At 37.5% G+C, this 23,042-nt stretch overlaps 1 protein-coding gene and 1 non-coding gene across 2 annotated transcripts in view; both read left to right on the top strand.

The window, feature by feature from the left end:
- Positions 1–1,405: 1,405 nt before the first annotated feature.
- Positions 1,406–1,513, top strand: LOC133069795 (U6 spliceosomal RNA). The gene has a single exon (XR_009696008.1). It is a non-coding gene; the product is annotated as a U6 spliceosomal RNA (small nuclear RNA).
- A 2,622-nt stretch (positions 1,514–4,135) lies between these two features.
- The window catches only part of KIFAP3 (kinesin associated protein 3), a 138,986-nt gene continuing 120,079 nt past the window's right edge, over positions 4,136–23,042 (top strand). The window contains exons 1-2 of the mRNA XM_061160297.1: positions 4,136–4,387; positions 22,901–23,032. Coding sequence (XP_061016280.1) covers positions 4,356–4,387; positions 22,901–23,032 — 164 coding nt within the window. The 5' untranslated portion in view covers positions 4,136–4,355. The remainder of the gene's footprint in view (positions 4,388–22,900; positions 23,033–23,042) is intronic.

Genomic DNA, 23,042 nt, shown 5'->3' with positions numbered 1-23,042 from the left:
TAATCTTTTGTTAGTTTTTATATGTGAGGCAAATAGATCACATCATTTTTTAACTTATCTTTTTCACTTTACTTATGGTGGTGTTGTTGATAATCAGAAGTTGTGAAATTTAAAGGAGTGAATTCATCAATATCTTATTTTTAGTGCTTTCAGTATCTTGTTTTAAAATGTATCCTTAACTGAATGTCATAAAGATAATTTATATTTTCTTCTGAATGTTTTTAAAATTTTCTCTTCTACACTTAAGAGTTTATTCAATGTGGGAATTAGCTTTTGAATATGGCATGAGGTAGGGATCCAGTTTGGGTTTTCCTGGTGGCTCAATGGCAAAGAATCGACCTGCAATGCAGGAGATTCAGGAGATGTGGGTTTGATCCCTGGGTCAGGAAGATCCCCTGGAAGAGGGCATGGCTACCCACTCCAGTATTCTTGCCTGGAAAATCCCATGGACTAAGGAGCCTGGTGGGCTACAGTCCATGGGGTTGCAAAGAGCTGGACACAACTGAAGCAACTGAGCACGCATGCATGCAGAGACCCAAGTTAATTTGTTATATATGCATAAATAATTGTTTCAAAAACATTTTTTGAAAATGCATTTTTCCAAAAATACATTTTTCCCATAACATCTGAAAATTCACTTCCATCATATTTCAAGTTTACTTATGTGCATGGGTCTTGTTTTTTGTTTCACTCAGGTTCTCTCCCTATGTCAATTCTATACCTTGTAATTATTATTCTGATTTATCTTGATATCCAGTTGGGTATATTCCCCACTCTTTGGGATCATCTTCTTTATTTAGTTATGAATGTGATATCTGTTTACCTGAAACTAATAGACTGCCACCTATTTCTTCAGCAAAGATGTGTTTATTTGGACTCAGCAGACCATTGTAATTTGGGGTCTGAAATTGAGGTGAACCACTTGCAAGTGCCCATTAGGCAATGCTTTATAGAGAGAAAAATTATGTTGGGAGGGCTACAGTAAACAAAGAGTCCATGACTTTTCACTGACGGTGACCTTGCCAGGAAAGAGGAGGAATCCTTCTTCTGTCGAGCTCTGCTATCAACAGGGGCCATAAGAGCTCCTCATTCTGCTTCCCAACTCTATCAAATTGAGATTTTCATTTATTAGTCTTTTATGAAAGTGAAAGTGAAAGCCGCTCAGTTGCGTCCGACTCTATGCGACTTCATGGACTTTACAGTTCATGGAATTCTCCAGGTCAGAATACTGGAGTGGGTAGCCTTTCCCTTCTCCAGGGGATCTTCCCAACCCAGGGATCGAACCCAGGTCTCCCACATTGCAGGCTGAGCCACAAGGCAAGCTCTTTTATAGGTATAGATTAGTCTTTATAGATAGAACAATTTAGTTAAATTCAGGTTAATTTTCATCAAGAATACTTAATAGGTGCTCGCTTCGGCAGCACATATACTAAAAATTGAAACAATACAAAGGAGATTAGCATGGCTCCTGCCCAAGGATGACACGCAATTTCGTGAAGCGTTCCATATTTTTAACCACTACAATATTGTAAATTAATTAGCCTCCAGTTAAAGGAAATTTAAAAAACTGCAAATTTGCATAAGAAAAAAAAGAATACTTAATAGGTGATCTTGTGTGCTTCCTATTGCATCTACTATCAGGGACTATGACTGCTAATGATACCTCATTTACTTATTTGTTTAAAATGCTGATATCCCCATTGTAAAGTAACATATTTTTTCCATTTAGAATTATCAGGGAATCTGTGGGGTGAAATTTCACCACATTTTAGATTATTTTATAATAAATCAATAAGGTGTATTATTTCTTGGCGTTCACAAAATAGTAACTGTCTATCATGATATTGCTCCAGTACTAGCAGACATTTTCTGTTAAAAATAAAAAAGCTTTCCCTCATTAAAAAGAGGTAAATTATGGTTTATTTCCAAAAGACTTGGATTAAATGCTTAATTATTTCCTTTAATTACAAATTTTCAGAGTAAGGATTTGATGTAGTCATTACCTTCAATGAAAGTGAGGTTTTGTTTTTCTGTTTTTCTATGAGTCACTGAGTATCATTATGGATTCCAGGATTTTTATTATGTGTTAAATCAACCATGTAATTATTCCTTTTGAGGAAAATTGCCTCAAAATTGACTAGTGTCTTTTGGACACAATCCCATTAATATTTCTTACTTGCAAGAATAAGATGCCTAGGCTCAAGAAGAAGATGCCTACTGTTCCCACTATAGACTGACAGTTTCTCTAGTTCAGCCCCAATTTCAGTTTATCTTCTTATTGATCTAGTTTTCAGTTCTTCCTGCCTGGCCTCAGTTTTTTTAAAATTTATTTTTAATTGGATGATAATTGCTTTACAATGTCATATTGGTTTCTGCCATACAACAATGGGAATCAGTCATAAGTATACATACGTCCCTTTCCCTTGAGCATCCCTCTCTCCTCTAGATTTTTGTTGTGGTTATTGTTTCAAGATCAGATATGCATTTTTTTCAACTCCAGATATTTATTTGGTGTCAACTATGAGCCAGGTGCTGTCCTAAGGATTCAGAAGTAAGCAAAGCAAAATCTCTGATCTCAAGAAGCTTACATTGCAAGAATGTGCAGGAGATGCAGGTTGATCCCTGGGTTGGGAAGATCCCCTGGAGAAGAAAATGGCAACTGACACTTGTATTGTCACCTGGGAAATCCCATGGACAGAGGAGCCTGGCAGGCTATAGTCCACGGGGTCACAAAAGAGTCACGCAGGACTTAGTGACTAAACAACAGCATACATTTTAATAGATACTGTGATATGGCAATATTAGATATTGTGGAGGTTTTAAGGTAATCTACCTATAAATGATGATTTGTAAAATTTATATCAGTTATGAGAATGAATATTTTTAGAAAAAGAAAAAAAAAAACACACAGAAAATAGGAAAGAACTGCAGTATTCCAAGTATGAAATTAGGCTAGTAGGTAGAACTGAAAATGGAAAAGAAAGCTGGATTGCAGAAATATCTTGAAGGAAGAAATGATTAAGATTTTTAAATAGCTTAATAAGAGGTCATGATACAAAGAAAGCTGTCAAAGTTAGCTTTAACCTTCCCTGAAGACTGGAAGAATGGCTAAAACACTGATAGAAATAGTGTAGCCTGTGTGAATGGGTGGGCAATACGATCTCTTACTGGTATGGACTGTGTCCATACTTGTATATTCTGTGTACTGCATTGCATTAATTTAGTGCATGTGAAAAAGACAGTAAGACAGTGGTGTAGACACAGCCCAAGATGACTGAAAATACAGAACTAGAGTAAGTGACAGGATTGCAGGTGAGGAGTAGAAATGCCTTCTTCATATCCCTCCTTTGGTTCCACATATAAGTTATATCATATGGTATTTGTCTTTCTGACTTCATTTAGAATGATGACACTGGCACATTATATCAACTCTATTTCAATTAAAAAAAAAAAAAAAAGACAAAACCAAAACAAACAAACAACAAAAAAACGTCCCCTTGCCCTATGGCCAGAATTGCCAAGAGCTCCCTGTCTCAGGGAAAATGAATCCAGAAATATCCAAAGTTCAGAATAGTTAGTTGAAGTTGTAATTTCAGGAGCTGTTTTCGTGTGTGTGGAGGGGAAGTGCATTCTAGATTTAGGATATCAAAGTGGAAGAGACAGATTTGCCCTTTGATCAAAGTTGATATTAATTGTATTCATTTTGTACAAGGGCTACACTATGGGCACAAATTCCAACTTAGCGCAATCAGTGCTCTTCCCTTTCCACCTTCCTTTTCCACAATGCCCCACGTACATGCCTTTCTTTACAGGTTCTGAGCCGAGGGCTGGACTATTCAAGAGCATTCTCTAATTAAATGGTTAATGGATTTCTTCTCCCTGTCTTGAAGCAAAGGACCAAAAATTCCATTTCGACTGCGCGGGATGACTCTTTCAATTCCCATCCTCAAGGGGGCGGTGAGCACGGAAGCACCCTTTAACTAAGCAAGCTGAAATCTGCCGCAAATACTTTCACGTTCAGCTCCAGGGTGCCTCAGATAAGTCCCAAGGGCCAGCCCCGCATACTGAGCCTGCGCATACTGGCTCCGCTGGAGCAGGCGCATGCGCCTTGAGGCGGAGCTCACCCGGGCGGCTGTGGGCGGGTCTGAGCAGCTCCAGTGTTTGGGGGCTCAGGAGTGGTGGGAGGAGCCGGTGGCCTCACCGAGGTAACCACAGCGCCGTAGCTGCCCCGCCTTGCAGGCCTCAGGACTGTCATCGCCTTTGGGTGTGGGGTACTTTGGCCGGCGTCCCCGGACATAGCCCGGCCGGCCCCTCTCAGACACCCCCATCCTCCCCACGCCGCCGTCGCCGCCGCCATGCAGGGGGAGGACGCCAGATACCTCAAAAGGTGACGACTCCCCAAGGGTCGGTCCCGCCCCTCCTTGCTCGAACCGTGAGGATATTCTTAAGAGGTTCTTGGGTTGGCCGTGAAGTGTCACTGGGCAAAGCCAGAGGCTTAGAATAGGGATGGGAGACAAAGGAGAAATCACGGAAAGGGAGGGATAAAGGTGAATTGAAAAGAGGAAGGGGCCCTTGTGGGGTGCGGTTTTCTCCAGCCTTCTTCCCTGACTCAGCGGGGCCCTGACAGCATTGAAGATGGTTTCCTCGATACCTCACATTGTTCATGGGAGAGGGGAGAAGGGCGGAGTAAACTGCGTCTTCCTCTTTCCCCCCATCCCATTCTCCGACTGTTTCCCCCTTTTAGATAAATCTTGTGGGTGCTGGCGCCTCTTCTGTGTTCTCCAATATGGGGTTCGCTGCCATGGGGTTTTGAAATAATGGAGGAAAGAAGTGGTGGCTTTTAATTCATGGAAGGCTGGATTGAGATGCTGATTTTCAGCCTATTTCTGCTTTCCTCATCCATTTCGTCCATTTCACTGCCATGCATAGTGTAATTTTTGTAGGAGGTTCGTTAATTATCAAGAGATTTGTTCGGAGCATGACGTGAAACTGGCATTTCTTTAGTTTAAAAAGTGTTTGTAGTATCAATTACTCTTTAAAGAAAAATGTAATCTCCGATTATTTATTTGACTCAGGTCGAAGATAAGATCATCCCCTCAAAGAAAAACATACCTTTCATTGGGCCAAGAGTTAGTAGTCATCCAAGAGAAAAAAATATTTTAATAAGAACTCTGCATTTTTAGCTAAGGCTTTATCACTGATTGTGTAAATACCCTAGACAGTCACATGTATTTTTTTTGACTCAGTTTCCTTATGTAATAGTGGGGCAAATATTACTTAATGAGATATGAGAGCCAAATATAAAAATATTTTTAAAAGATAAAACATACATGTAAGATAGTGGCATCATTTCAATTCATAATATACTTTTACTAAATATATTTATCCTGGCTTGGAGGGCCCTAATCATCATAGAAAGATCTAACCTTTAATCGACTCTTAAAAGTGATTGAAACTATTGTAAGATCAACCAACCAACCAACCAACTGCATTCACCTTCTTTGCAGGCCTAAGGCATATATTGCCTGTCTGTCACATTGTATGGAAATATATCTGAAATTGTTACATAACCAGGGCTTACCAGTAAACATTTCGAAAAAAGAATATGTAATCATAGCAGGTATACAGCCAGCATTTATTTCCTCACTGAATTTTGCTTACATCATTTGTTTAAAATATCTTGATTGAAAATTTTGTGAAAGAAGAAAACAAGAAATTCTCCTTCACCTTTTAAATTCCAGATTCTTCCAGAGCAAAGAGTCGCTATTACATCATTAGCCTATTTTCACGCAATTGTAGTTGTGCCAGAAGATAGTTTTCTTAGAATTCTTGTACCCTGTGGTCCCTTAGTCATCCTATGACTTGTAATTGTCAACCCATTGCTTACTTTTATATGATGGGGAGTCCAACAAATAAAATCAAATGAGCCACTCTGATATAATGTTTGCAGTAAAATAAGGTCAGAATCTGGAAAGACTGAAATATACACTTCTCCATTTTGTCTGATTTTGACAATATAAATAAAGACTTTGCATTGCCTGCTTTCAGTTTAAAAATGTGCATCCAACAAATAATCATATAGACTGGATGGCTTATAATATTTTACAGACCATTCCATTTTAATAATTGATTCTTTGATAGTAATTACCTGTATTCCTTTTGTAATTTTACTTTTGTTTTTAACGAGAGGACAGTATGTTTTCAATCTAATTGATTCACTCTAGTTTAAATTAGAGTGATTATTATAATTTCAGTGGTTACAATTGCTATTTCAGATAGCTACAATAGTAGCTATCACTGAGAAATTTCTGGTCTCTTTATATTTACATTTATGTAATATATTAGAGAATAAAAAATTGGGCTTCATTTTTCTACTGCCAGTTAGTATTTTTATTTGATAATGCTTAATACATACTTACTAAATACTTAGTGCATGCCTAGCATTGTTCTGGTCACTGAGGAAATGATGAAATAGACACAGTTCATATCCTCAATCAGATATGCACACAAATAGATAGTATAAATAGTTAAAATCTAGTGGGGATTAAACAATTTTTTTGACTCTTAAAACTCTGTAATGGCTTTCCATTGCTCTTATAGCACCTACCTTTTCAGTTCCGTCTCTCTCTGTTCCCCTCTTGCCCCCAACATTTTCAGAAATTACTTCTTTTAGATCCCTGTATGTTTCAGTGTTAGATTCCAAGTTAGATTTCAGTTCAGTCGCTCAGTCGTGTCCAACTCTTTGCAACCCCATGAATCGCAGCACGCCAGGCCTCCCTGAGTTTACCAACTCCCAAAGTTTACCCAAACTCATGTCCGTTGAGTCGGTGATGCCATCCAGCCATCTCATCCTCTGTCGTCCCATTCTCCTCCTGCCCCCAATCCCTCCCAGCATCAGGGTCTTTTCCAATGAGTCAACTCTTTGCATGAGGTGGCCAAAGTATTGGAGTTTCAGCTTCAGCTTTCCATAATACCCAATAAATTGTCTTTTCCCACTCTTAACTACTTTGTTGTTATTGTTTGTCTTTCTCTTTGGTCTATAAGCTGCAAAAGTAAGAATTTTTATATATATATTCATAAATTATATTAAAAATATGTTCTGTTTTGATGGCATCTTTGTCTTTCTTTGGTATCAGGATAGACTTGCCTCAGGATGAATTGGGAAGTGTTCCCTTTTTTTTCTAATTTTGGAGGAGTTTGAGAAGGATTGGTGTTAATTTGGTAGAATTTACTGTTGAAATTATCTTTGTTTGACTTCTCTTTGTTGGCAAATTTTTCATCACTGATTCAATCTCTTTACTTATTTGGGGGGAATTCAGAATTACTATTTCTTTTGAATCAATTTTGGTAGTTTGTGAGTTTCTAGTAGTTTGACCATTTCATCTAGGTTATCTTCTTCGTTGCTTTAGAGTTCTTAATCTCTATGAGGTCAGAGATAATAGTAGTAATGTCCCACTTTAATTTCCAGTTCTAGTAATTTGAGTCTTAGTTAAACTAAAGGTTTGTCAATTTTTTTGATCTTTTCCAAGAACCAACTTTTGATTTTTTTAATTTCCTCTGTTGTTTTTCTCTTCTCTATTTCTTTTATCTCTGTCTTTATTATTTTCTTCCTTCTAAGAAATAGCTTGATGTTTCGTTTGCTCTTTTTCTAGTTCCTCAAAATATAAAATTAGGTCACTGCATTGAAGTCTTTTTAAAAAATTGAAATATAATTGACATATACCATTATATTAGTTTCATTATGTACAACATAATGATCTGATATTTATATATATTGTCAAATGATTACCATACTAAGTCTAGTTAACATCCATCACTACACAATAACAATTTTTTTCTTGTGATAAGAACTTTTAAGATTTATTCTCATAGCAGTTTTCATGTTACAGTATAGTATTATTAACCATAGACACCATGCTATACATTGCAACCCCAGGTCTTATCTGTTTTATAACTGTAAGTTCATACCTTTCAGCCACCTTCACCCACCCCCCACCCCCACCTTTGGCAACCACCAACTTATCTGTATTTATGAGTTCACTAGCAAGTTTTGTTTTACTTTTAGATTTCACATATTAGTTTGAAAATATGGCATTTGTCTTTCTGAATTATTTCACATAGTATATTGCTCTCAAGATCTGTTCATGTTGTCGCAAATGATAAAATTTTCTTTTTATTGCTGAGTGTGTGTATATGTGTGTGGGAGTGTACAGAGATGTGTGTTGTGTGTGTGTGTGCATTCGCATGTTTGCACACTCAGGAGTGTCTCTTTGTGACCCCGTGAGTTGTAGACTGCCAGGCTCCATGGGATTTTCCCAACAAGAATACTAGAGTTGCCATTTCCTTCTTCAGGGGATCTTTCCAATTCAGGGATCAAACCTATGTCTCCTGCATCTCCTGCATTGGCAGGCACATTCTTCACTACTGAGCCACCTAGGAAGCCCATATGCTTATATACATATATTTTATCTAGTCATCTACTGATAGATACTTAGGTTGCTTCCATGTCTTAGCTATTGTAAATATTGCTGCCATGAACATGGAGATACATAATTCTTTGAGTTAGTGCTTTCATTTCTTTCAGGTAAATACCTGGAATAGAATTGCTGGATCCTATGGAAGTTCTATTTTCAATTTTTTGAGAAATCTCCATACTGTTTTCCATAGTGGCTGAACCAATGTAAATTCCCACCAACTGTGTGGAGTTTCCTTTTCTTCACATCCTCTCTAGCACTTATTTCTTGACTTTTTGATAGTAGCTATTCTAACAGATGTGAGATGATATATATTGTGATTTTGATTTTATATTACTGATGATTAGTGATGTGGAACACTGTTTTATGTAGTTAACTATTGGTCATTTGTATATGTCCTTTGGAAAAATGTCTTTCATATCCTCTGCCCATTTTTTCCTCATATTGTTTTTTTGACAAACTGAGTTATTTTGAATATTAACCCCTTATCAGGTACATGATTTGCAAATATTTTCTTCCATTTGGTAGGTTGCCTTTTCATTTTGTTCATCATTTTCTTTGCTCTGTAGAAGCTTTTTGGTTTGACATAGTGCCAGCAGTTTATTTTTGCTTTTGTTGCCTCATCCAAAAAAAAAAAAAAATCACCAAGACCAAAGGCAAGGAGCTTCCTACCTGTATTTTCTCTGAGGAATTTTATGGTTTCAGGTCTTATATGCAAGACTTTAATCCATTTTGAGTTGATTTTTGTGCATAGTGTAAGATAGCAGAGCATGAGTGCTGAGTTGCTTCAGTTGTGGAGTCCAGCCTGTCAGGCTTCTCTGTCCATGGGATTCTCCAGGCAAGAATACTGGAGTGGGTTACCATGCCCTCCTCCAGGGAATCTTCCTGACCCAGGGATGGAATCCTCATCTCTTACGTCTCTTCCATTGGCAGTGAGTTGGCTTCCCAGTTAACTCCAGTGGTAAAGGATCTGTCTGTGGTGCAGGAGGCCCTAGTTCAATTCCTGGGTCGGGAAGGTCTCCTGGAGAAGTGATAGGCTACCCACTCCAATATTCTTGGGCTTCAGACAGTAAAGAATGTGGCTTTAGATATTAAAGCTGCAGACATTAAAGAATCCGCCTGCAATACAGGAGACCTGGGTTCAGTCCCTGGGTTGAGAAGATCCCCCGGAGGAGGGTATGGCAACCCCTCTAGTATTCTTGCCTGGAGAATCCCATGGACAGAGGAGCCTGGCGGGCCACAGTCCATGGAGTCACAAAGAGTCTAACACCACTGAGTGACTAAGCACAGCACAGCAGCACCTAGGAAGCCCATAAAATAGCAGTTGTTGTTCAGTCACCAGGTCATGCCCGACTCTTCACTACCCTAGGGACTATACAGCATGCCAGGCCTCCCTCACAGTTTCATTTTTTGGCATGTGGCCATATAATTTTCTCAACAGTATTTATTGAAGGGACGGTCTTTTCCCAGGTGTATATGCTTGGCTCCTATGTTGTAAATTGATTGGCCACGTATGTGGGGGTTTCTTTATGGGCTCTCTATTCTGTTCCATTGATCTGTGAGTCTGTTTTTATGCTGATACCTTATGCTGTGATTACTGTAGATTAAATAGATTAAAATTAGGACACATGTTGCTGCTAACTTGGTTCTTTCTCAGATTGCCTTGGCTATTCAGGATCTTTTGTGGTTCTATACACTTTTAGGATTTTTTGTTCTATTTCTGTGAAAATTGCTATTGAGATTTTCTTATATTTTTTAATTTATTTTCAGCTGGAGGGCAGTTGGTTTACAGTATTGTGTTGGCTTCTGCTATCCAACAGCATGAATCAGCCCCAAGTACACATATGCCCCCTCCCTCCGGAACCTTCCCCCATCCTCCCTTCACCCCATTCCGCTCGTCTCAGTTCTTGCAGAGCACCGGACTGAGCTCCCTGTGTCCGTACAGCAGCTTCCCACTGGCTCTGTCTTACACCTGCTAGTGTGGATATATCAGTGCTACTCTCTCAGTTCGTCCCACCCTCTCCTTCCCTCACTGTGTCCAAAGTCTGTTCTCTATGTCTGCGTCTCTATTTCTGCCCTGTTGATTGGTTCATCGGTAGCATTTTTCTAGATTCCGTATATATGCATTAATATACGAAATTTGTTTTTCTGTTTCAGACTTACTTCACCTGCGTAACAGGCTCTAGGTTCATCTACCTCACTAGAACTGACTCAGATGTGTTCCTTTTTATGGCTGAGTAACATTTCTTTGTATATATGTACCACAGCTTCTTTATCCATTCATCTGCCTGCCAGTGGACATCTAGGTTGCTTCCATATCCTAGCTATTGTAGATAGTGCTGCTATGAATATTGGGGTACAAGTGACTTTTTAGTTATGGTTTTATATGCCCAGTAGTGGGATTGCTGGGTCATAAGGTAGTTTTATTCCTAGGTTTTTAAGGAATCTCCATACCATTCTCCATAGTGACTGAATCATTCCCACCAACAGTGCAAAAGGGTTCCCTTTTCTCTGTACACTGTCCCAACATTTATTGTTTGTACATTTTTTGATGATGGCCATTCTGACAGGTTTGAGGTAATACCTCATTGTAGTTTTGATTTGCATTTTTCTAATAATGAGCCATGTTGAGCCTCTTGTGTTTGTTGGCCATCTGTATGTCTTTGGAGAAATGTCTGTTTATGTCTTCCTCCAAATTTTTTATTAGGTGGGTGGTTTTTCTGGTATTGAGCTGCATAAACTGCTTATATGTTTTGGAGATTAATCCTTTGTCACTTGTTTCATTGGCAATTGTTTTCTCCCTTTCTGAGGATTGTCTTTTCATTTTGTTTATGTTTTCCTTTGCTGTGCAAAAGCTTTTAAGTTTAATTAAGTCCCACTTGTTTCTTTTTGTTTTAATTTCCATTACTTTAGGAGGTGGGTCAAAGAGGATATTGCTGTGACTTATGTCAAAGAGTGTTTTGCCTATGTTTTCCTCTAAGACTTTTATAGTTTCTGCATTGAGATTTTGATAAGGATTGCATTTTAATTTTTAGATTGCTTTGGGTAATATGGACATTTTAACAATTTTAATTCTTCTAATTCATAAGCATGGACTATATTTCCCTTTATTTGTGTCTTTTTCACTTTTTTTCATTATTGTCTTACAGTTTTCATCTTCTTGGTTAAATTTATTTCTTAGGTATTTTTTTTTTGATGCATTTGTAAATGAGAGTGTTTTCTTCATATCTCTTTCTGGTAGTTCATATTAATGTAAGGAAAGGGAACTAACTTATATATGTTGATTTTGTATCTTGCAACTTTACTGAATTTTACTAGTTTTTAACAGTTTTTTTGTGGCGTGTAGGGTTTTCTATGTAGTATCTTGTCATGTGCAAATAGTGATGGCATTACTTTTTCCTTTCTAATTTGGATGCTTTTTACCTCTTTTTCTTGTTCAATCATTTTGGCTAGCACTTCCAACACTATTTGAATAGAAGTAACAAGAATTGGCATCCTTGACTTGTTCTTGATCTTTCAGGAAAATCTTTCAATTTTCCACTCAATATAATGTTAGCCATGGGCTTGTCATATATGGCCTATATTGTGTTGAGATTTGTCCCTCTATAACCACTTTATTGACAGTTTTTATCATAAATGTATACTGAATTTTGTCAAATGCTTTTTCCATATTTATTGAGATGTTTATGACGTTCATTCTTAATTTTGTTTGGGTGTATTACATTGATTGATTTGTGTTTTGTTGAGCCATCCTCACATCCCTGGGATAATTCCATTTGGTAATTGTTTTAATGTATTGTTGAATTTGGTTTGCTGGTATTTTCTTGAGGATTTTTGCATCTATGTTCATCAGGTTATTTTTCTCCCTTAAGGCGTCTTTGTCTGGTTTTGGTATCATGGTAATGCTGGCCTCATGAAATGAGTTTGGGAATGTTCTTTCCTCTTCAGTTTTTGAGAAGAGTTTGAAAAAGATTGGTGTTGATACTTTAAATATTGGTAAAATTCACCCATGAAGCCATCTGATCCTGGTCTTTTGCTTGTTGGGAGGTTTTTTGCTACTGATTTAATCTTACTAATAATCAGTCTATTCTGACTTTCTATTTCTTCATGATTTAGTCTTGGGGGGAGTGGTGTATGTTTCTAGGAATTTATCTATTTCTTCTATGTTGTCTAATATGTTGGAATATAATTGTTAATAGTTCTTGAGATCTTTTATATTTCTATGATATTAATTATAATGTCTCCTCTTTTATTTCTGGTTTTATTTATGGACCTACCTCATTTGATTGCACTTTGCTCTATTACACTTTGCAGATATTGCATTTTTATAAATTAATGTTGTGGCAGCCCTGAGCCAAGCAAGTCTGTCAGTACCATTGTTCCAATATCATTTGTTCACTTCATGTTGCTGTGCCACATTTGCTACTTCTCCCAATATTTCAGATTTTTCCATCATTATTATATATGTTATGGTGATCTGCAATCAGTTATCATTGATATTACTACTGCAAAAGATTATATCTTGCTGAAGATACAGATGGTTAGCATTTTTTAGGAATAAATATTTTAAAATTAAGATGGGTATATTGATTTTTAAACAAAGTGTTATTGCACACTTATATCACAGCATAGTGTAACATAGCATTTATGTGCACTGGGAAACAAATTTACATGACTTGTTTTTTAATGATACTTAATGCTTTATAATGATACTTGCTTTATTGCAGTGATCTAACAATGAACCCTTAAGATCTCCAAGGTATTTGTACACCTCTGTCTTTCCTGGTTAGCCTAGCTAAAGGTTTGTCCATTTTGTTTACTTTTCCAAAGAACCAGCTCTGAGTTTCATTGATCTTTTCTCTTGTCCTTAGAGTGTCTATTTCATTTATTTCCCCTTTGATCTTTGTCATTTCCTTTCTTTTACTAACTCTGGGTTTTGTTTGTTATATTTTTCTCCAGTAACTTAAGGTGTAAAGTTAGGTTATTTATTTGAGATTTTTTTTTTTTTAAGATTAATTTATTTTTGGGTGTGCTGGGTCTTCATTGCTACGTGCAGGTTTTCTCTAGCTGTGGTGAGTGGGACTACTCTACTCTTCATTGTGGTGTAAACCATGGCTTCTCTTGTTGCAGTGCCTGGGCTCTAAGTGTGCAGGCTTCAGTAGTTGCAGCACATGGGCTCAGTAGTTGTGAATCACAAGCTGTAGAGTGTTGGTTTAGTAGTTGTGACGCATAGGCTTAGTTGCTCCGTAGCATGTGGTATCTTCCCAGATCAGAGGTGGAACCCATGTCCTCTGCATTGGCAAGTGGATTCTTAACCACTAGACCACCAGAAAAGCTGTTTTGTTTGTTTGTTTTTTGATTCTTGATGTAGGCATTTATCTCTATGAACTTAACCTCCTAGAACTGCTTTTGCAGCATCAAGTTTTATTTTATGTTTTATTTCCACTTTTATTTGTCTAAAGGTATTGATTTCTTCTTTGACACATTGATTGTTCAGTATTATGTTGCTAAAGTTTTACATTCAGTATTATGTTTCTAGATGTGTGTGTGTGAAAGATAGCCTGGCTGTGTAGAGTAAAAACTGGCTGATGGTTTTTTCCTTTCACCATTTTGATTATATTCTGCTACTTCTGACCTACAGAATTTCTGTTAAATATCTGCTGGTAGTCTTATGGGGGTTCCCTTGTATGCCACAAGTTGTTTTATTGAATTTAAGATTCTCTCCTTGTCTTTGACTTTTGACATTTATAATATGCCTTGTTGTGGCTTCATTTGGATTTATCTTGTTTGAAACTCTCTGGGCTTCCTGAATCTGATTGTCTGTTTTCTTCAAATTAGTGGAGTTTTCAGCCATTATTTCTTCAAATAAGTGTTCATCCCCTTTCTATTCTCTTTCTGGGACCCATATATTGGAAATATTGCTCTGCTTGATGTAAGCTTATGAATCCCTTAAGCTATCTTCACTCTTTTTTCAATTCTTTTTGCTTCTCTGGGTGCGTTGCATTGCCCTATCTTTGAGTTCACTGATCTTTTCCTCTGTTTCTTCAAGTCTACTGTTGAATGCCTCTGTTGTATATTTAAGTTCTATTATTGTATTCTTCAACTCTGTAACTTCCATTTGGTACTTTAATATTTTCTGTCTCTGTTGAAATTCACACTTTGTTCATCCATTCTTCCTCTGAGCTTGGCAAGCATTTTTGTGATTACTTTTTACTACCATATGAATCACTTATTTCTGTTTCATTACAGTCTTTTTCTGAGGTTTTATCTTATTCTTTCTTGGAACACATTCCTCTATTTCTTCATTTTCCTTGACTCTGTTTTGGTTTCTATGCATTAAATAAAATCCACCTCTCCCATTCTGGAAGGAGTAGCCTTGTCTAGGAGATGAACTTTTTCATTCAGCCATGCCTAACTCTTGGTGGTCTTCCAAACCTTTGTGATTATACAAGTAGCCTACTTTATTTTGAGTGCTCTCTCTGAGCTGAATCCTGGGATAATAGCCAGTTAATAACGTGTTTTGTGTTTTTTTTTTAATTCCTTTCACTAATGTCCCTTTGAACTTATGAACATTATGATCACTTGGGTGGCAGCCACAAAAACACTCCAAATATGTGTACAAACCCCCCTTCAAGAGATACTAGCACTCTAGTGGGACAGAGTAAAGGCTCAAAGATAGCATCTGCCCTCCCAGGTCTCTAGAGAGGATGACAGTCAGCCTTAGGTGTGGGTTTAATTAGAACCCTTGCCCCCTAAATTCATGACTGTGGAGATAAGTTAAGAGGTCTCTTTCGTGGAAACATTGGTTTCCTCAGTCCATTGCCTCTCTGCTGTGCCTTGCGAGTGGTAACCAGTTACGAATTCTTTATCTGTTATGCCCCTGTATACCTAGGAATGTAAGCCCTTTGGGCATCAGAGTCAGGTGATCTAGAGGTGTCCCTGGGCAGCAGTCTGAATAATTGGAGCACCAGACAGGGGTACAAGCTCCTTTTTAGGGGGGGAAGGTAGATACTGGTGATCTGGAGAGCATAAAGATGATACCTACTAGCCTCCATCCTGATTATTTCAGTAGACTCATACGTTAAATTAGATGCCAGCCCCTCAGGCTCATCCTTTAAGATGAGCAAATAATCCCTTTTAACAGAAAGTATGGGCACTTTTCAGTCAGGTACTTGTGCACTGGGCTCTAAGGTGAGTGGGCCTACATGCACATGCCTTTTAAGAACTGTTTCAGTACTTTGCTATGGCCTTTTGGATCTCATGGAAGATAGATATCTTGGGAAGTAGTATCTCAGGTATAGGCCTTAAAAGTTGGGGTGCCAGATGCAGAGTTCAAATCCTTCACTCCTTAGGTAAAAAGCTCAGGTTTGTGAGTTTTTGCCCAATTGTGGGTCTCCATACCAGAGGTGGGTTTATGGCAAGACTGTCTCTGTCTTTCTTATTTGCTTCAGTGTGGGTTTTCTTGTTTGCTCACTGTGTAGACATTGCTCAACTAGTTTAGGGGTGTTTTCTCAGAGGAAATTGTTTCATAGATGATATAGACTCTGTGGGAGGAGGAGAGTTCAGGAGCCTGCTACATCACACTTTGTTTATTTGTTTAAAGAAATAAACATGGTCTTTTTCTTTCTTTTTTAAATTTGGCTGTGCCGGGTCTTAGTTGTGGCATAGGGTCTTTTTTTTTTTTTAAGTCACAGCATGCAGGCTCCTGTTTGCAACATGTGGAATCTAGTTCCCTGAGGTGGTCATTTAGTCGCTAAGTCGTGTCTGACTCTTGGTACCCATGGTCTGTAGCCCGCCAGGCTTCTCTGTCCATGAGATTTCCCAGGCAAGAATGCTAGAGTGGGTTGTCATTCCCTTCTCCAGGGTATCTTCCCTACCTAGGGATTGAACCCATGTCTCCTGCATTGCAGGTGGATGCTTTACTGCCGAGCCACCAGGAAAGTCCCTAGTTCCCTCGCCAGGGATCAAACCTGGGCCCCCTGAATTTGGAGCATGGAATATTAACCACTGAATCACTCTGGAAGTCCCCCTGCATCATGGTCTTAAACACAAACGTGCAATAAATCCTTTTGACAGGAATAATTTTTCAAAAATAAATACCTGTTTGTTGAAAAATTAAGGGCTAAACTTTTGTTTCTTTAGAAAATTAATGATGAATATGGAGCACAATGTTAGTCAGTGTTTGTTTTCTATTTTAGGGATCATAATGATATCATCATCCATATGAAATCTAGAAACATCAGGATGTACTTTAGAAGTCAGTAATTAAGAATACGCTGCCTGAAGGTGACAGTTATCATATGTGAAGAAAGATGTCTCTTATATCAGTCTGTGAAGCCTGACTTCATATTGAGATTTAAAAAGCACAACGTTTTCTAAGTCAGTTTATTGGTTTTAGTTCTCTTGTACATATAAAAAAAACAAAAACAAAAAACGTGAAAATCCTCCATTAATAGAAGAAATTTGCAAAACAGTTAAAAGTTATCAGTTTAATATCAGTGTCATCAGTTCAGTTCAGTCACTCAGTCATGTCCAACCCTTTGCAACCTCATGGACTGAAGCACACCAGGCTTCCCTGTCCATCACCAACTCCCGGAGCTTGCTCAAACTCATGTCCATCAAGTCGGTATTGCCATCCCACCATCTCATCCTCTGTTGTCCCCTTCTCCTCCCGGCCTCAATCCTTCCCAGCATCAGGGTCTTCTCAAATGAGTCAGCTCTTCGCATCAGGTGGCCAAAGTGTTGGAGTTTCAGCTTCAGCATCAGTCCTTCCAATGAATATTGAGGACTGATTTCGTTTAGGATGGATTGGTTGGATCTCCTTGCTGTCCAAGGGAATCTCAAGAGTTTTCTCCAACACCATGGTTCAAAAGCATCAATTCTTTGATGCTCAGCTTTCTTCACAGTCCAACCCTCACATCCATACATGACTACTGGAAAAACCATAGCCTTGACTAGATGAACCTTTGTTGGCAAAGCAGTGTCTCTGCTTTTTAATATGCTATCTAGGTTGGGAATAACTTTTCTTCCAAGGAGCAAGCATCTTATAATTTCATGGCTGCAGTCACCACCTGCAGTGATTTCAGAGCCCAAAAAAGGAAATTCTCTCACTGTTTGCATCATTTCCCCATCTATTTACCATGAAGTGATGGGACTAGATGCCATGATCTTAGTTTTTTGAATGTTGAGGTTTAAGCCAACTTTTTTCACTCTCCTTTTTCACTTTCATCAAGAGGCTCTTTAGTTCTTCGCTTTCTGCCATAAGGGTGGTGTCATCTGCGTATCTGAAGTTACTGGTATTTCTCCTGGCTATCTTGATTCCAGCTTGTGCTTCATCCAGCCCAGCATTTTGCATGATGTACTCTGCATATAAGTTAAATAAGCAGGGTGACAATATACAGCCTTGACATACTCCTTTCCCTATTTGGAACCAGTTGTTATTTCATGTCCAGTTCTAACTGTTGCTTCTTGACCTGTATACGGATTTCTCAGGTGGCAGGTAAGATGGTCTGGTATTCCCATTTCTTGAAGAATTTTCTATATTTTGTTGTAATCCACACAGTCAGGGGCTTTGGTGTAGTCAATAAAGCAGAAGTAAATGTTTTTCTGGAACTCTGTTGCTTTTTTGATGAGCTAACAGATGTGGGAATTTGATCTCTGGTTCCTCTGCCTTTTCTAAATCCAGTTTGAACATCTGGAAATTCATGATTCATGTACTCTGAAGCCTGGCTTGGAGAATTTTGAGCATTTTTAGCTTGTGAGATGAGTACAATTGTGTGGTAGGTTGAACCTTCTTTGGCCTTGCCTTTCTTTGGGATTGTAATGAAAACTGACCTTTTCCAGTCCTGTGGCCATTGCTTGAGTTTTCCAAATTTGCTGGCATAGTGAGTACAGCACTTTAACAGCATCATCTTTTAGGATTTGAAACACTCAACTGGAATTCCATCACCTCCATTAGCTTTGTTCATGGTGATGCTTCCTAAGGCTCACTTGATGTCCCATTCCAGGATGTCTGGCTCTAGGTGAGTGATCACACCATCATGATTATCTGGGTCATGAAGATCATTTTTGTATAGTTCTTCTGTGTATTCTTGCCACCTCTTCTTAATACCTTCTGCTTCTGTTAGATCCATACTGTTTCTGTACTTTATTGTGCCCATCTTTGCATGACATGTTCCCTTGGCATCTCTAATTTTCTTGAAGAGATCTCTGGTCTTTCCCATTCTGTTGTTTTCCTCTATTTCTTTGCGTTGATCACTGAGAAAGGCTTTCTTTTCACTCCTTGCTTTTCTTTGGAACTCTGCATTCAGATGGGTGTATCTTTGCTTTTCTCCTTTGCCTTTAGTTTCTGTCTCTTCTTTTCTCAGCTATTTGTAAGCCCTCCTCAGACAATCATTTTGCCTTTTTGCATTTGTTTTTCTTGGGGATGGTCTTGATCACTGCCTCCTATACAATGTCACGAACCTCCATTCATAGTTCTTCAGGCACTCTGTCTGTCAGATCTCATCCCTTGAATCTATTTATCACTTCCACTGTATATTTGTAAGGGATTTGATTTAGGTCATACCTAAATGAATGGTCTAGTGGTTTTCCATACTTTCTTCAATTTAAGTCTGAATTTGGCAATAAGGAGCTCATGATCTGAGCCATAGTCAGCTCCTGGTCTTTTTTTTTTTTCTTGCTGACTGTATAGAGCTCCTTTAGATGTTACAAATAGTAAATCAGGTAATTCCAATAATGGGCTAAATTATTTCTCACTGATTGATGAATTCCAAGTATTTGGAAGTTCATTCTCTTGATTGTTACATATCTGTCATCATTATGAATGACATGTTAAATTCAGTTAGGAAGTTTGCATTTAAGATAAAATTATTCACTTTATGGTGATAATACAAGTATATATTTCGATGAGGTGCATTGCTATGGTAAAAGCAAGTTACTTATAGACATAATTCTTGATTTTGCCCAAACAAGCTGGAATATTTTACTAACCAAAATAGAATTTGAAACTATGGTTATCAATTGAAAAAAGTTTATATCATGCATAAATACAGAGTGACTGAATTATAAAATATTTTGAACCTTTAGAAAAACTACTTTGTAAATCAGCCAAGTGTACTGCAGTGGTTTTGACTGTTTTGTGAGGGAATCCTGTAAATTTTGTGCAGTGTAAGTTAGAAATAAAGAATCAAGGTGTTTAACAAATGGGAGTATCTGGAATTTGAGTATATGAAGTATTAAAGACAAGGTTTTTGTTTTTTTTTTTTATTTACTTATGGCTGCACTGGGTCTTTGTTGCTACACGCGGGCTTTCTCTAGTTGAGGCGAGCGAGGACTTTTCTCTAGTTGTAATATACAGGCTTCTCAGTGCAGTGGCTTCTCTTGGTGGTGGTGCACAGGTTCTAGGCACTCGGACTTCATTAGTTGAAGCATGTGGGCTTAGTAATTGCGGGTTGCTGGCTCTAGGGCACATGGGCTTCAGTAGTTGGGGCTCATGGGCTCTAGAGTGTGCAGTTTCAGTAGTTGTGGCACACAGGCTTAGTTACTCCACAGCATGTGGAATATGTCAGATCAGGAGTCTAACCCGTGTTCCCTGCATTGGGAGGCAGATTCTTATCCACTTCGCCACTGGGGAAGTCCTATGGTAAATTGTTAATATATTTTTAATACACACAGTGTTTATAACATGAACTTAGCTTATAATCTGTGTATTTTATATATTCAGCAGTAGTGCAAAGGGGAACAAGGAAGAAGTTTATTGTACCCATAATCTCCATCAGCCCTCATGTTGATAGAAACAATTAGTACTTGTATCAGTCTTATGTCAGTTGCTATTAAAATATAGTTTCAGCCCTACCAAATTGCTACCTTAAGCCTTTTCTTTAAGGAAATTCTAGAGTTAACATTCTCTGGTTATATGTTACTTACATTTAGATAGGAAAATGTCTGGATGTATATGTGCTAAAATCGTAACAGTTGGTTTCTCCTGGTTTTTTTGGTTTATTTTTTCTGTTTGCTAATTTCTGTGTTTTGTTTTTCTCTACAGTAAACAAATTGTACTAGTGGTAAAGAAATAAATAAAATTAATTAGTTTCTTTAAAATCCATGTACAAAAGAAACCCCCAAAACTGAAAAGGAATAGTGAAGTTCTTTCAACTATTTGATTTCCTTGGGAAAGGCAAAATATCAAACCAAAGGAAAACCATTATGCTTTTGTGTCAGTTGTTAATATGTAGAAGACCCACTTTGAAAGTGTAGTATGAGGTTGCTCCTAGGATCTGCAATTATGTTTTATCCTTATGATTCTCTTCAATTGAATACAGTTACCCCCTCCTGTTTAAGTTCAGTACTGGGGTTGCTGGCCATCTCATCAAGAAGGGAATAACTGTTTCTCTTTATAGTGAAAACAGTTTCTTTAGTGCTATATTAACATTTGTTTTTTAGCTGTACTTTCTTACTGTCTTGAATTCCTGTGGTTTCTCTAGCTTTTGACTGCTAACTTGAATTTACATGCATTTATCTTACCTTTTAGAAGCTGTACCATTCTCTTTAACATGTATGTATATATCTCTGTTTGTGTGTGTATTTTATATATATATATATATACACACATCCATACTTTTCTAATTCTCTGTTTTTTACTGGCGTACCTAGTTTCTGCTTTTATTTTTTATAAGCTTTCTTCTGGATATCTTTCTGTCAGTTAGTTTAGTTGCTGACATAACCTAGACTTTAGCTTCTGTATATTTGATTTCCTACTCTGTCTCTACACTTGACTCTTAATTGTTGTTCTAATAGAGAATACAGAACCAAAGTGATGTTTCTGCTTTTTAATACGCTGTCTATGTTTTTCATAGCTTTTCTTCCAAGGAGCAAGCGTCTTTTAATTTTATGGCTGCAGTCACCATCTGCATTGAATTTGGAGCCCAAGAAAATAAAGTCTGTCACTGTTTCCATTGTTTCCCCATCTATTTGCCATGAAGTGATGGGACTGAATGCCATGATGTTAGTTTTTTGAAAGTTGAGTTTTAAGCCAGCTTTTTTACTCTCTTCTTTCACTTTTATCAAGAGGCTCTTAAGTTCCTCTTAAGAGGGTAAGGCTTACCTCTGTAACCTTGTTGTAATAAAGAATTCTGAAATTCTGTCAGTTGTTAATATATGGAAGACCCACTTTGAAAGCGTTAGTGTGAGGTCGCTCTTAGGATCTGCAGTTATGTTTTATCCTTATCGTTCTCTTCAATTGGATACAGTTACCCCCTCCTATATAAATTCAGTACTGGGGTTGCTGAACTGAAGTGAAAAATTATTTTAAAATTACATTGAAATATGCATAATAAGCGAATTAATCCTACTCAAGAAAAAGCTTTGAGTTTCTGATTATTGGAATTTAAGATGTTGTCACAGTTCTCTTCCTTCCCATTAGGCTAAAAGATCCCACTGTGCAGATAACCAGCTCTGATTACAGTGAGAAATTTTACTTGCTTCCATTGCAGTCTCTTCAGTCTCTTTTAATAAAACTTGTTTTATCAGCTGCTAAAGTGACCAGTAACAAATAGTGATTATTCATCATTGTGAGAACACATATGGACTTGGAAGATATTATGATTAGTGAAATAAGGCAAGACAAAGACAAATACTGTATGTTTTCACTTATAGGTAAAATATAAAATAAAACAAATGAACAAGTATAACAACATAAAAACAGACACCGAGAATACAGATAAACTAGTGGTCACCAGAGGGGAGAAGTGTAAGAGGAGAGCCAAAATAGATGAAGGGAATTAGTAGGTACAAACAACTTACAATAAGTGGCAAGGATGTAATGTACAGCACAGGGATTATAGCTTCCTAATGTCACTATAATTCTGGGCACGTGACTATAGAATATAACCTGTAAATTCTCTTTTGTTACACAATTTGTGCATGATTTAGGTACTAATTCATTTATATAATTATGTTAATTGATAACAGTATTATTTTGCAATTTGGATAATTTCTTCATGTCATTCTGTGATACAGTTAATGGGTTAACTATTGAGCAGGGTTTTTTTTTTTTTTTTTTTAATATAAATTTTGGGGCAGCTGCCTTTGGTTTTAAATTGCTGACTTTCAATTGAGGTTATTCTCTCCAAAACCATCTTAATTTTGTTTTTTATTCACTAGCTATTATGCATGATTCTTTGGGTAAATGTATTTTTTTCCAGAGCTCTTCATAAAGGTACTTTCTGCAAGACCAAGAATTATATGTATAACATAGAGTTTATAAAATTGGAGAAAAAGAGTTATTTCTTGGCCCAAGTCAAGAGTAAATCTGATTTAAATGCATGTGTTAATCTAACACACATGCTTTTGGAGCTAGGAACTAGATAAACACCTTCTATATTTTGTGAGCTTTTAATGTAGCTATGCCTGTTTTTCTTTTATAGGAAAGTTAAAGGAGGAAATATTGATGTACATCCATCAGAAAAAGCACTTATTGTTCATTATGAAGTGGAAGCTACCATTCTTGGAGAAATGGGAGATCCCATGTTGGGAGAACGAAAGGAATGCCAAAAAATGTAAGTTTTC

The sequence above is a fragment of the Dama dama genome, chromosome 14 (genome assembly GCF_033118175.1).
Source record: "Dama dama isolate Ldn47 chromosome 14, ASM3311817v1, whole genome shotgun sequence".
Classification (NCBI taxonomy): domain Eukaryota; kingdom Metazoa; phylum Chordata; class Mammalia; order Artiodactyla; family Cervidae; genus Dama; species Dama dama.
This window is presented reverse-complemented; position numbering and strand designations above follow the sequence as displayed.